Source organism: Physella acuta, unplaced genomic scaffold (assembly GCF_028476545.2).
Source record: "Physella acuta isolate Inbredline_101_S28 unplaced genomic scaffold, ASM2847654v3 ptg000073l, whole genome shotgun sequence".
In the NCBI taxonomy this organism is placed as follows: domain Eukaryota; kingdom Metazoa; phylum Mollusca; class Gastropoda; family Physidae; genus Physella; species Physella acuta.
Window position 1 is genome coordinate 92,590 of NW_026731593.1, and position 15,790 is coordinate 108,379.

At 34.5% G+C, this 15,790-nt stretch overlaps 1 protein-coding gene across 1 annotated transcript; it reads right to left on the reverse strand.

Moving 5' to 3' along the window:
* Nucleotides 1–748: 748 nt before the first annotated feature.
* Nucleotides 749–4,692, reverse strand: LOC131952783 (calicin-like). Its single transcript, XM_059315612.1, has 2 exons — nucleotides 4,540–4,692; nucleotides 749–3,347 (listed from the first exon to the last, which is right to left on the reverse strand). Exon 2 carries the CDS (start codon nucleotides 3,316–3,318, stop codon nucleotides 1,540–1,542), a length of 1,779 nt encoding a protein of 592 aa, XP_059171595.1. The 5' UTR covers nucleotides 3,319–3,347; nucleotides 4,540–4,692; the 3' UTR covers nucleotides 749–1,539.
* Between the last annotated feature and the right edge of the window lie 11,098 nt (nucleotides 4,693–15,790).

Below are 15,790 nucleotides of genomic sequence, written 5' to 3' on the forward strand. Positions count from 1 at the left end.
GCCGTTAGAAAATAAGCTGCAAGCGCGCCTTTGCAGTCCCCTCTCTTCTTCTCTGTCGCTACCACCCCCCCCCCACCCCCCTCACATGGTCTGGTGAGCTGTGGTTCACGCAAAATGTTTATGTTTACATTTTACAATCGCATAGCCGGGTTTAGTGACGGCTATAAATATTAGGGGCAGATAATTTAGTTTGAAACGATTTTAAACTTAGAGGAGGTAACTATGAGGAGGCTGTTTTCACGGGGGGGGGGGGGAAGGGGGGGTTTAGTGTTTTAAAGCAAATATTTTCAGTGGCAGCATTGGTACTGTCGAATTCACAAATTATGAATTACTGAAAAGTAGAAAAATCAACAACTAAATAGCGGCGTATATGATACGCTGCGGGTCGGCTCGTTACAATTAACTTTATGTAGGTACTATAATTAAAAATAAAATCATTATCACTATCTTGGAAGGTGGACCAATTTTGTTTTGATTCACACGCTAAATGACGAAAAATAAAACAATTCTTATACCTGCTGAATTTGTTTTTAATTGCGCTATAACTTTTAATTCTTTAGTGTTCATGACATGTATCCCTATTTGTTCATTGTAATAGTTACCAAAAACTAAGAAGCCGTATCTCTTATTTTATTCCAAAGAGAAATATCCATTGCTTTTTTCACACAAATATTTACAGCATTTAAAAATAACTTATGTTTGAAAGTGAAATATAAATATTAAACAGTATAACACAAGGCTTGTGGTATTTAAACAAATACATAGTGTAAACTTTATTGAACGGTAAATTAAAAGTATCAAAGTATAATTGATTTAAAATATCAAAAATAAAATCGTTATTTTGTAACAGTTGACACTATGTCAGATGCCACCCGATGCGCTATTTTGGGGTGTGACCCACCCACTTCAGCAATTTTACATTTTTATTCGGTATCACCAATCTGCACTACAATTTATTCACTCTCTGATTCGTGTCATTCACCTACCGGACCTACTCTATACATTCTAATAATAAAAGTAATTACTAGTGCTAACATTTAAAGGATGTTTTCAATTATTAACAATAAGAGTTAAAACAATTTTGAAATACTACCAGCATTGCAGTAGGCCCGTATATATGTATTTTAAACTAACAACCAAAAAAAAGAAATTTAAAAAACAACGAAACACACCAAAACCTACTTAGATTATTTAGATTATATTGATCGGTCAGGTTGTTCTTTTTTTTTAATTAGCCTTATACTTTTATTTAAGATACTAAATAAAAGAATAATCACAACGTGTGATTCTTTAAAAGTGTTTGTATTATATATAAATATAAAAGTTAGTTAAGTGGCCCTGCATCTAAATAAAGCATTATTGGTTATTTTAATTCCACTTATTCAGAGAGCTATTAATTTACTCCATTTGCATCCAGTGCACAAATTACTAAGTAAATCTTTGGAAAGTAATGAAACAAAAAGGCTGTATAACCACCACCAAAAAAGCCCCAAACGTTCTGCCAACACCTTTACAAATTGCAATAGCACGACTTTGTAATTAATTTTTGAGAGACACCATTTCATCTTTCGGTAGTGTAACTAGTATAAAATTTGAACATGGTTCATCAATCCCCCAGTGATTTATGATGTTACAGTAATCTTTAAGCGTATACAGCCGTTTTTGTTCAGCAGGCTCTTTTGTTGGGTCAGAACCTAAGATAGTCAATTTTTTCCTGTATGTCATTGCACCGTACAAATTTCTTTTAACAGTCCATAATCTTCCCAAAAATAAGAATGTGACTTTTTCAGCTGAAAAGTTTATGCTCCACAAATCTCCTACAGTTTGTAGCAAAAAAGTATTGTTGTCATCACTGAAACTTATTATCTGTTCAGCTGGTCCATTTAATTGTTCTAATTCTGTTAATTTCTTTGTTAGAGTGTCCAGCTGATGAACTGCAGTTTTCTCTTCACCGTTGACGGTAACAGAACTGAAAATCAGAATCATTCTCTGATAATGTACAGCTTGTTGTACTTTGATTGTGTCTGGAAGCTTTGTGAATTCTTCAACTTTTAGCTTACTGTTTTTAGGGTATAATTGATATATTTCACTAGAACATTTACTAAGAATAAAGATACACTGTTCATATGGCACTAAAATTAACTGCCGTCCTGGTATCTCAGTGATTTTGTTCCAAACATTTCTACAAAAAACATACAGACAGCTGTTTGTTTGAGAGACGTCTTTAACACCACTAGCGTATAGATAAGAGTCGAACACAACTAAAGTTACGTCCAGAGGTATATCGCTAGAGCTTACACATGTGTAAATCTTTTCTTCGCATGCATTTATGCAATTAAAATTTTTGTTTATTACATATAAAACACCGTAGTGTTCCCATTCACTCGAAGCTCGATGTATGGCACTTGTTCGCCATTGTCCGTGGTTATAATGTGTTGTCTTATACAACACAGCATCAATCAAAATATCTCTAGCTTCAGTGTTGTTGATTATCAATCGATGTTTTAGCAGATGTTTCAGAAGTGGTGTACTCACAAGACACGTCCTCACAGACTTCAATAATGTTGTCAAGGCTTGAGTTCTGTGATTTATTTTATTCAACGTTTGTTTATGGACTGCGGCAAGACTTTTGTCAGATTCATTATTAGAACAATTTGTTGTATTATCTTTTATGTCAGTGTAAACGTCTTCATATTCAGCACTGCATTTTTCTTCTGGCACATACTCAACCCACTTTAGCACTGTTTGTATAACCCAGTCTACGTTTTCTACTTTTAGGTCCCGTGAATCAATCAATTCATTAAAATCTTTAACTTCGAGCTCCATTATAGACTTGTCGTTCATAAGTATGCCGAAGTTATTTAACATAAAAGATTTTGAAGCATTCAACACTTTTTCGGATTTAAAAGCTTTAGCTGTATTCACAACGCTTTCAAAGTTTTCAACGGAAATGGCTTTTGCAGCGAAATCCTCACAGTGTGCAACAATGAAGTCTATCTGTAGTTGATCCGCTGCCTGCCATATGTCTATAAAATTATCTTTCGTCAGAGGAACTTTTCCAGTATACATTGACTTTAAAATGTGCTGAAATGTTTTAAGAGAAATCCCATTGATCGTTACACAACTCTCTTTAGCCTCCTTCATGTCTGTCATTAAAAGTGCTCTGAAGAAATGTGACGACGCTGCCAGAAAAATACGGTGACATGGCAAGGAAACGTCATCAACCTTGACAGTAAAATCCAAAAAAATATTATCCAACAGAAGTTTTTCTGTGTTTTTTAGAACAGTTTGAGAACTGTCATATTCAAAATCCATCATCGAATTTAAAATTAGAATCTGCAAAGCATCTGAAAATAACGTTTTAAAATGTTTAAAAGTGTTGGTTGTAAGTACTAAAATGAATACATTTTGTTTTTAAAATAATTCAGGTAAACATGAATGTACTTTCCTTATCTGAGCGCACGTAAATTTTGCTTTTTCGTGGATATTTTGAAGTTAAAAAGCTAAAATGTAAATAGGTTAGATTTTTATAAGCTTTTATTTTGTCTACAATTCTTGTACGTGTGTTTCTTTTTTTCTGGATTTTTCGCAAACCGTGAATCTCGATGTAACAATTTTCTAAAGCTTCAAAGTACATTAAAATTATCAGATAAATTACTTTCAAATGACAAAATAATAATATCTCATTTTCAATCTAATTAGACATTAATAAAATCCAACAATAAAAGTGCTGATCGCCAGAGGAACACTGAAAAAAAAGTTATCACTGCTGATTGGTTTTTTGAATGCGAGTCGACTATAGACCATACAGGGTCAAATACATTGTCTGTTAGAGATCGCAGTCTAACTATAGAGTTATACCATATTTTAAGTCTTATTTGGAGTAGACTCCATTATTAACGAATTAGTAAAAAGTTTTTTTTTAAAGTTACAATTTAAAAAATAACATTATGAATTTTTTTTTAAATCTTAAAATTATTTAATGTTACATATTTTAGAATGAAATGCTTTTATTCATTTTTTTTACAATAATTATTATTTTTTATAATTTATTTATACAATCGTGACACATAACGCAGCTCCACGTGTGGTTTTTAAACAAATTTAAGAGTTTTTTAAACTAGGCCTACAGGGAAATAAATAGTGAGGAAGTGGTCAACGACTGAAGTAGAATGAATTTGCTTATTTAAAAAAGTTTACGTGTAGAAATTGAAATCGGAATCTCAATAGCTTTTATTTTTATTATTGCTACTTCAATATAGGAACAATTTTAGATTTCAGCGAGGGGCTATAAGGGAGGAGGGGGTAAATATATATAATATTTATGTAAGTGATACAAGTAAAATAAATATTAAATTATATTTAAGCTGCTTTAATGAAAGTAGACTAAACAATATCAAATATATTATTAGTGATGTCTTTTCAGTAAACTACTATATTTACTAGTAATACATGTATTCAATTAAATTAATTATGTGTATAATTGTTTTTCTTTCGTTAAAAATGAAAAAAAAATACAACGTTTAAACTGTAACTTACCATGCACTGATAAATATTAAAGATAATAATTAACCTTTTCTAGTTAACTAAGCAAAGAGATATAAGATCTGAACTATAAATATATAGATCTAATAATCAGTAAGCTATAGGCCCGGTATATTGCTTGTATAGGAATATTTCTATAAAAAGATATTCAATGAGGCATACAGCGTTTTAAAATTGTAAGAAATAAAAACATGAAATTGAATTTCCTCTTTCAACACAGGTGCTGTCAACTGGAAGCGAAACACATTTTTTCAAAGTTTTAGCTTAGGTGTGCAAAACTCAATTTTTTCTAACGATGCGACTGAATATAAATTTCAGACAATAGTTATAATAATTATTAATATTTCTATTCTTTTTTAATTATTATGGGGGGGGGGGGGGCATCATTATTATCGTACAGAGACGGGTAACCCCCCCCCCTCCTTCACCCTGACATGCACTCTAATTTTTTTCAACTGGAGAATCTTAATTAACAGATGTTTTAGCAAAGTTGAAACTGCTTATTTAAAGCATAACATCGCGAGTGGTTTGTAAGTTGCCTTACCTTTTTGATCACTTGCATTTTGAATAGAACGCGAAACATAAATTCAAATTTTCTTTTATGCATCCACATTTAAATTTTTAAACGAAGTTTATTTAAAAACTGGGACTTGTCTTAAAACTTTTATACGTCTGCTTTTCATTAGTTATAAGAAACCCGCGTGAATAATGCAATACCATTTAAGTTCATTCTAGAAGAAGTTTATACGTACCTATTCCGGTTTCCGGGAAAAATACTTATAGAAAACCACAAATTTGATATAAAACGTATATTTGAAATTTCGTCACCTGAAAAAATCACCTGAAACGGTTATAATGTTATCGTGTTTACGTACACACAAAAGACATGAACAAAATTGCAAAATCTAGTTCGTTCCAGAAGAAGGTAAGACGTAACAATGTGTCAAAATCGCTCTTTTGTTTCTTTGCTCGATTTCAATGCATCCGTTTCCTTTCCAAAACGACACAGTAAAAGGTGTAAAACAGCGAAAACTGTCAAAAAAACGTGTTCATTTATCAAGCACGATTACAATATTTCCTCTTTATTCTGCATACGAGAAAGTATAAATGTAGGTTTATATGTGTGACTTATTTTAAAGTAGCTTGTTTTTTCTTTCTTTTTAACATAAAATAAAAGATTTTACTTTAAGTATTACTGTTCGCATTAAATCTTATTATATGTTGGTATTAGTATTATTGACTAACATATATATATATATATATATATATATATATATATATATATATATATATATATATATATCGATGGTCTCGGTCGCAAACCGTCTAACTCAAAAAAATTCGATTTTCTTTTTTTTACATAAATCAAAAGCCAATATGATTCCCCATAATGCCTGAAAATATTAGAGAAATCTGTAGAATGATTATTGAGATATAATCATTTGAACAAACCGCCTATTATTTCTAGCGCTAAAAATCTCGGCGCAAAACGAATATCGCTATATTTGTCAGTATACTTTTGATCGGGAACGCAGTCGCACGCCGTAATCACACAATTTTACAGCACAGCAGTCACACTACTTATAGGTAAGGATATTTGATTAATTATGTTCAACTATTCTATTACATTTTATCATTTTAAAGAATAATAAACAAATAGTATTTGTTTAATATAGCCTACTTCCAGATTTTCAATAACCAAACTGATTTGTTTACATTTTTTTAGGCTAACACAATGCTTTGAAACTAGATCTTTATTCTAGAATCTAAATATCAATCAAAACAATATAATTCGAATTATATTTCCACAAGAATGTGCAATAAATTTAATAATTGTTGATTCACTACTAGCTTTAGATTGAGGGTTTAGATACGTGTTAAGAAATGTTTATATGGTAGGTTACAAAATGTTTGGCGTACATTTTCAACGACATGGTTAGTTGTCTTTAGTAGATGCTTTTATGATTAATTTTTCAACAGACAAGCCTATCTCAACACACCAGCCTGTCTCAACATACCAGCTTCTCTCAACATACCAGCCTCTCTCAACAGACCAGCCTCTCTCAACAGACCAGCCTCTCTCAACAGACCAGCCTCTCTCAACAGAACAGCCTCTCTCAACAAACCAGACTTACCACATAACAGACCAGCCTCTCTCAACAGACCAGCCTCTCTCAACATATCAGCCTCTCTCAACAGACCAGCCTCTCTCAACAGACCAGCCTCTCTCAACAGACCAGCCTCTCTCAACAAACCAGACTTACCACATAACAGACCAGCCTCTCTCAACAGACCAGCCTCTCAACATATCAGCCTCTCTCAACAGACCAGCCTCTCTCAACAGACCAGCCTCTCTCAACAAACCAGACTTACCACATAACAGACCAGCCTCTCTCAACAGACCAGCCTCTCAACATATCAGCCTCTCTCAACAGACCAGCCTCTCTCAACAGACCAGCCTCTCTCAACAAACCAGACTTACCACATAACAGACCAGATTCTCAACATATCAGCCTTTCTCAACAGACCAGCCTCTCTCAACAGACCAGCCTCTCTCAACAGACCAGCCTCTCTCAAAAGACCAGCCTCTCTTAACAGACCAGCCTCTCTCATCATACCAGCCTCTCTCAACATACCAGCCTCTCTCAACACACCATTCTTACCACATAACAGACCAGCCTCTCTCAACAGACCAGCCTCTCTCAAAAGACCAGCCTCTCTCAACATACCAGCCTCTCTGAACACACCATTCTTACCACATAACAGACCAGACTCTCTCAACAGACCAGCCTCTCTCAAAAGACCAGCCTCTCTCAACATACCAGCCTCTATCAACAGACCAGCCTCTCTCAACAGATCAGCCTCTCTCAACAGACAGCCTCTCTCAACAGACAGCCTCTCTTGACATATCAGCCTCTTTCAACAGATCAGCCTCTCAACATATCAGTCTCTCCCAACAGACCCTGTCTTACCATACAACACCAGCATCTGTCAACTGACAAATCCTAATGGCACCAGCATCTCTCAACAGACCAGCCTTTTAAAACAGACCAGTCTTAACATTAAGGCACCAGTAACTCACAAGAGACCAGTCTCTCTCAGCAGACCAGTCGTAATATTCAAAAGACCAATCTCTCTCAACTGACCAATCTTACCCTCCAAGATACCAGCCTCTCTCAACAGACCATTCTTACCATACAAGAGACCAGCCTCTCTCAAAAGATTAGTCTTATCCTACAATAGACAAGCCTCTCTCAACACACCAGTCCTACCATACAATACACCAGCCTTTCTCAACAGATCAGTCGTAACATACAATAGACCAGCCTCACATAACAGACATTAGACACCAACCTCTCTCAAAAAGACCAGCCTTACCATACAAGAGACCAGCCGATCTCAAAAGACCAGTCAGACCTATCAAGAATTCAAAGCGACAGATATTCGTGCACTGCAGTACAAGCCTGATGCTACTGTCTACTTCAAAGTGAATCAGCAGATAGCTGGCAATTGCTAAGCTAGGGTCGTAAGATTATGATCTCATCTGTAGCCCCTGTCAAGTTGTACAAGAGCAGAAAAAAAAGATAAAAGCTGTCATATATGAGCACCTAAAAGCAAGTCATAAACACACCTTTTTATGATGATTTCCCTGATTTTAAAAATATGTTGCCATTTTAATGTTTCTTTATGTGACGTTTATTCAAAGAATAAATTTAAAAAATAAACACATTTTTTGGTGTTACATTTTTGTAAAATAAGTAAACATTAGGTCAGTATTAATGTGATTAGTGTGTTATGTCTCATTCATAATATATCTGAAAATACGGTTTCTGTTTTTACTATTATCATTCTAAAAACCCAGCACCCACCAGATTTAGTAAAATAATCTGTGAGAATAGAAAGATAATAAATAAAGCATAACCTTCAACAGTTAACAAGTCTAGTGCTAAATACAGACATAATGAATACACTCGAAAGCGATAAAGCCATACTAAAACATTTCTATTAAAAATTAAACTGACCCCATGATGTAGAATAAACTCAAATAATTAAAATATGAGCCCAAAACTATAATCTAAATATTATGAAGTGTTAATTATAACTTTAAAACATAAACATAATTAAATCACGTTCATTGGACAAAACGAACGAACGTGGCTGAGACCGAAATTCTCGGTTCAAAACGGCTAAGTCTGCGCGCGCACAGATAGACGGTTTGCACCGAGAATTTTAGACCGAGCAAACCGTCTATCTTTTTAAACATGCTATAATTTTGGAAATATCAACGAAACCCATTTTAAAACGCTACAGTATAGTCGGTAGAGAGTTTCTTCGGAGATATCTTTTAAAAAAATTTGTATTAGAGCGATCGAGAAGGAAATAATCAGTTTTTTGTCTCTCCTGTAAAATTTACATTTTCGGAGTTAGACGGTTTGCGACCGAGACCATCGATATATATATATATATATATATATATATATATATATATATATATATATATATATATATATATATATATATATATATACTAGCGTACCCGACCCCCGCGCGTTGCCGCGGGGATAGAAGAAAGTTTGACGAAATATATTAGGATTTCACCAACGCGTTATCAATTATAATTATATGTTCTTAGACGCGTTACCTTCTTTTCTAAAAATGAGTTATTTAAATGTAAACAATGCCTGTTCTTGGATCATAAATATCAGGACACGGGTTTACCTACACTACCGCATGAAAACCTTGAGTGTACATTAATCATTTACCGAAATGATCAGGTAGAACACACTTCGGTGACCGCCGATGTGTCAGAGTCGTAGAGGGGCGCTCTCAGGGCCCCCACCCCCCGATTACACTACCGCATAGGCGCGACGTACGACCCCTGGCTCCTTAAAACTAACAGGCGCCATCGGCCAAATAGCATCCTGTTAATAATGATGCAGATTTCGTCATTCGCTAAAGTGACACAAATGAACAGGATTTTTTTCTTTAACACGTAAAAATTTATTTGACGTGTTTTAAATATCAGTGTGACTGATGCAATATGCTAGCGTTACTAATGGTCTATTATTCGATGCTCGATCTCAATTTCTGACTGGATTGTCTAATAATAAATGCTTATTGCATCATTCGCAAAGTGACGAAACTCTACAGTAGGCTCCTCATATTCAAAAAGTTATTTTTTTCATCTTTCGCAAGGCGACGAAACTGTACAGAAGGATTTCCTCGCGTTACAAAGTTATTTTTAGAAGCATGTTGTAGTTTTACCGCTGAATATAGTAGTACCCATTTACTCGCTATGCAGGACGCTCGATTAACGGATGCCAAGTGCCAACTTAGTCGCCAAACCGTGTATTGACGAAAGTTGTACCCTATATGGCGCCGCCCGTAAGAAACTTTAGTTTTCTTTTTCGCAGAAATATTCTCGGGAGGATTTTCATCTACTCCCTAAAGTTTCAAGGCACTCGGATGAACCGCATCCGAGTTTTATTTTTTATATACCGTGTATAGAGAAAAAAATCGCCCCCCCTTGGGGGGCGCCGCCCTTGCAATATTAAACAATATTTTTTGCAGAACCCTACCATTGAGTGATCTAATCATCTCCCCAAAGTTTCATGGTACACGGATGAACGGTGTGAAACCGAAATTTTATAAACCATATATAGAGAAAAATCGCAACCGCCCGTGGCGCCGCCCTTGCGAAATTAAAAATATGTTTTACAGAACCCTTCCCTAGAGTTTTATAATGAACTCCCCAAAGTTTAATGCCTATCGGATAAACGGTGTCACTGCAATTCACTTTTATTTTTTTATATACCGTATATAGAGAAAAATAGCACCCTCCCGTGGCGCCGCCCTTGTGAAATTAAAAATGATTTTTTTTTACAGAACCCTTCCCCAAAGTGTCCTAATGAACTCACCAAAGTTTGATGGCGATCGGATGAATGGTGTCAAACCAAAATCGACTTTTATTTTTATATACCGTATATAGGGAAAAAACAAATCGCGCCCTGCCGGGGCGCCACCCCTGCAAATTTGAAATTTTTTTTTTCGCAGAAACCTCCCCAGGAATATTCTCAACAACTTCCCAAAGTTCGACGGCGATGTGATAAGTGGTGTGGTATTGCATAAAAGACACACACACAGACACACACACATACATTGCTTTTTATATGTATATATATATATATATATATATATATATATATATATATATATATATATATATATATCATTTTATTTGATTCGATATCTCTTCGTTGTTCTTTATTATATTATTATAATGTGCCATAGAGCCCATTGGCTCAAGCTTTTCTTGACGAGTAACAGTCACCATCTTGGGGCTTCTGGTGTAATCAATCATACGCTTTCCTGCTGGATCACGTCGTTCTTGTTATAATTTGATATATCTATATATATATAGTTATATACATTGACAAGACGACGCAAGCCGACTATCTAACCATCCTCCCGCCCCCTCCCTCGCACTCCAGGCATGCGAAACAGACCATTTCGCTATCACCCAAAACCCCACCTGTCTTGTGAGCTGTGGTTCACCCAGTATGTTTACAATCGTAGAGCCGGGTAGAATTAGTGACGGCAAATAGGGCCAGATCATTTAGATCTTTAACGATTCGAAACTAAGGGAGGTAAGAAGTTCTGTTTGATCTTTTCATCGTCGTGTGTAAACTGTTGTCACGGACGGCTAGTGTTGGTAGAGGGTAGTGTTGAATTAACAAATTAGTAATTTTTTTAACAATGCCAAAAATATTTTCAGTAATTGTTTTTCTTGCAGAAATAAAACTTTTGTCACAAGGTAATTGTGATGGCTTTTATTGGAAAAAAGTTTATGGTAAATAATATGCAAATGTTGAAACTTTTGAATACTAAAAAGGAACCTATTTTTCAGACCGCGTAAAGCTCTTTCAAAAACTTGTCGTGACAAAAGTTTTAATGTATACTGAAATAAAAGCCGTTAAAATTTGATTTCTGTAAATGCATGAATAATAAACCAGGAGTAATCTATCCCTAAACTTTCTCGAATATTCTTAAATAAACCAAAAGGGGATGGCAACTCGGGATATAGACATGATTTTAATCCATTTTAGTATCTATTGGATACCTTTACTAATGATTACGAAGAGACCCACGCTTTTCTTTATAGTAATTTAAATAGTAGTCTATAATTTATTTTCAGCTTTTTAGTGCATTAGTACATAAAAGCTTGTTATTAAAACGTTTTTTCCCACGTTTTCTTTAACTCGCTTTCGCGTCTGTTTGGTTCTCCAATCAAATCTTGCGATCGAAATTTCTGGCACTTCCCAGTTAGCTAGCGCGCTGAAATTTTCAGGGAATCTTTGTTTTGGATGACAATAGATTATTCAATTGTTATAATTACTAAATTGATCCATGGAAATATTAATTTTTATTGAGCATTTTAGACCGCTATAGAATTGTAGTAAAAACGTGGGGAAAAAGGGACATAACCCAGTAACTGTAATTTGATGAAAACAAGGTTCGTTATTCTCCCTCTTTTTGCTTACTGAGTAGTGTTCATTCGGTGTTTGTGTACAGACAACCGTAACAACTGGTGGCCGGTATGGGGGAGACGATATGGTCGAGTGGTTGGGCACACGATTGCTATCCCACTCGACAGGGGTTCAAATCTATGTGTTCTAGTCAGTAACGTATTCACACAACGTGTTTTTTACGAGTTGTCTTTTTACGAGTTGTCTTCGTTTACCCAAAAAAAAAGTGAAAAGATAAAATCGATAGCAAGATTTTAATGCAAACAAACAGACAAAGACTAAAAAGTAGAAAATAATAATCATTAAAAAAGTTTTAAAAAACCCACGTTTTCTGATTGAACTAAAAAGTAGAAAATAAATGCTATACATCACAATAATGCAAGCGATCACTCTACTATAAGCGATCAAAAACGTGGGGCGCCGTGATTTTCTTACAGTTTCTAATACTGTTGACTCTCTACAAGCTCCCTAATAAAAGTCAATAGTATTATCGAATCAATAGTAATATAACTTTTACTTCGGCGCCCCACGTTTTTCATCGCTTATAGTAGAGTGATCGCTTGCATTATTGTGATGTATAGCATTTATTTTCTACTTTTTAGTTCAATCAGAAAACGTGGGTTTTTAAAAACTTTTTTAATGATTATTATTATGAAAACATTTTTTAGTACTTTACATGTTTTTATTTAGAGTTTCATCACTAAAAACCATTGGGCGCCTATTCAACGTAATTACGCGCTATTGAACGTGATGACGCGTGTGGTGTGGTTGGTAGAAATGCCTACTAATTTGGTCAAAATTTTAATTAATTCATAAAAAATTAATTAGGCATCTAATTAAGTCAAATTTAATTTCAGATTGCATTGTCTTCATATCTTGTCCCACGTGCCAACCGAATCTGTCAGTTAGAAGTGTCCAAATTTTCGCTCAAACGTTTCGATCTAGACAGAATGACGACTGACGACTGACGACAGACAGAGGGGGTGATTTAAATAAAAGCTGGTAAACATTTTTCATAAAAAAGGTTTTAATAACAAGCTTTTATGTACTAATGCACTAAAAAGTAGAAAATAAATTATTTAAATAACTATAACTAAAATAACTATTTACAATAGAATTACATGACTAAAAACCATTGCGCATCTATTGAACGCGATGACGCGTTTTTTCAGTGATAACGCGTGTGGATAGAACTGCCTACGAATTCGGTCAAAATTTTAATTAATTCATAAAAAATTTATTAGGCATCCAATTAAGTCAAATTGAATGTCAGGGTGCATTGTCTTCATGTCTTAACCCATGTACCAACTACGAACCGTATCTGTGAAACGCTCCGGCGTTTCGATCTAGACTGACGACAGATTGTCGACAGAAGAAGTGAGTTAAATAAAAGTTTATAAATAAACCGGTAGTGATCTCCCTAAACTTTCTCGAATATTCTTATATAAAACAACAGGGGATGGTAACTGGGGATATAGTTATGATTTTTAATCCATTTTAAATACTTAAACTTTTAAAAATAGAATAGAATCTCATAAAAAAAATATTATTAGTACTTTAAAAATTTACATTAGTTTTTTGAGAAATCGGAAGTAGCTTAAATTACTACTTCCAGTCAACGGAAATTACTCAAAATTTCACAGAAGGTAGAGAATTAGATTTTTTACTTACATGTGAAATTTCATTTATCTATCTGAAATAGTACTCAAGTTATAGGCTTTTGAAAAATTCAAAGTAGGAAAAGTACCACTTCCGGTTATCGGAAATCGCTCAAAAGTTGATACGGATCTACGATTTTGATAAAATACTTATATATGAAATTTCATCAACCTAGCTGTAACGGTACTCAAGTTATCGTGTTTACACACGGACAGACACACACACAGACAGACACACACACACACAGACATACGGACAAGATTGCAAAATTATGTTTTTCCGTATCAGTGAGGTGTAAAACGTCGAGATTTGTAAAAATCTCGATTTTTTTTTTTTTGCACGATTACAATACTTTCTCTATACTACGTATATACGAGAAAGTAAAAAAGAATAGAATCTCGTAGAAAAAAAGAATTGAACACCAAGTAAACTCGAAACAAAATGTGAACAATTGAGGCGAATAGTATTTGTACTTTTATAAATTTACTAGGCATGCTGCCCAGCTTCGCTTAGGCTTTCAAAAACATTGAGGATTTGAATGCTTAATTAATTTGCCCGAGGGTCGGTCTACGACCTCAGGAGTTATGAAGAGGTTCCTACGTGGACAAATTTTTTTCGATTTACAGCTCATATAAGGCGCCGGTCAGTCGAGGTCTGTTTTGACCCCCTCATCGTAGACCTTTAGGCCAACCGGCACCGGCCCCCGTGTTCTGTCGCCCCAAGGCAAAATCCTGCCAAATTTGAAGCGCCTGCGGCGCCGGGAAGTGCCCGATGTCGGGCACCCAACAACTTTGCTTCATATATTATAGAGATTAGCAAATTGCATAGATAAACAAAGATTTCCAAAGTTGTTCCTGTCTTTATAGTGTAAAATAGGAAGAAAAAAAATAGGTTTGACTTGGTGTGTCTCGATCCAGCACCACCTGTCTGGTATCAAGTACACTTCCATCTCAGCTAATTAGGTACCTTTTAAAATATGGAGAATAAAAGAAGTGTTTAAAAAAATAACTTACACGAATATGCCTATTTTTTCAAATTATTTTTTTTACCCAAAATTAGCCAGTTTCATTGCTAAACAAACAGATTTCTATGAAATATTTAAGTTCTGAAAAGGTTTATTATAGAATTTTTTTTTAATAGATTCTACAGTAGATAGAGTCTAAATCTAGATCTAGAATAGATCTTAGCGACGTAGCGTCTAAAAGTGTAGTTTTTGCGTAGATTTAGATCTAGTCTAGATCTAGAATCTCTAGATCTAGAATCCAAATAGATAAAATATTTTTTTTAAGTTTAGGCCGATAATATCGTATTGTGTAGTCTACATTTCATAGCGTACATAGCTCTAAATCATATTTGAATGAAATAGTTCATTTTTTCAAATTCTAAACTCGGAAGATGACGTCATCAGTTTCGTGCTCTTGTTTTAGTGTTTTAGTGTAAACAATAAGCGACGTCATTGTTAAATGCGTTATTGTCCCAAGTTTATACACTTTTCCGGTTGCATAAATAATACTGTTTCTCCATATTCGAATACGCCTTTATTTTTTATTTTTCTTCTTTAAATAAAATTGTGGTTATACATTTAAAACATCTAATATATTATTTTCAACAAAAGTCCGTAAAATGTTCTCGATATATCGCTGCCGATTCTGACGTGAGGTCCGGCGAAAATATTTTGCGGACAGAGAGAGAGAAGAGCGCACATGGCCTTTTATATATTAGGATATGCGTCTTTTGAGAAATCAGAAATTGCAAAAGTTATTACTTTTGGTAAAGGGAAATTACTCAAAATTTGACAGAAGGCAGAGAATTAGATCTTTTACTTACATGTGAAATTGTATGTATCTATCTGAAATAGTACTAAAGTTATGGGCTTTTGAAAAAATCAAAGCAGAAAAAGTTCCAAGACAACTTGAGTATCGTTACAGCTATGTTGATGAAATTTCATACATAAGTATTATATCAAATTTGTAGATGCATATTAACTTTTGAGTAATTTCCGATAAACGGAAGTGGAACTGTTTCAACTTTCAGTCCGTTCAAAACAGATTGCCTGTTGT

Coding starts and splice junctions, on each gene's coding strand:
- LOC131952783 (XM_059315612.1), bottom strand. CDS start 3,318: ATGATGGATTTTGAATATGACAGTTCTCAAACTGTTCTAAAAAACACA.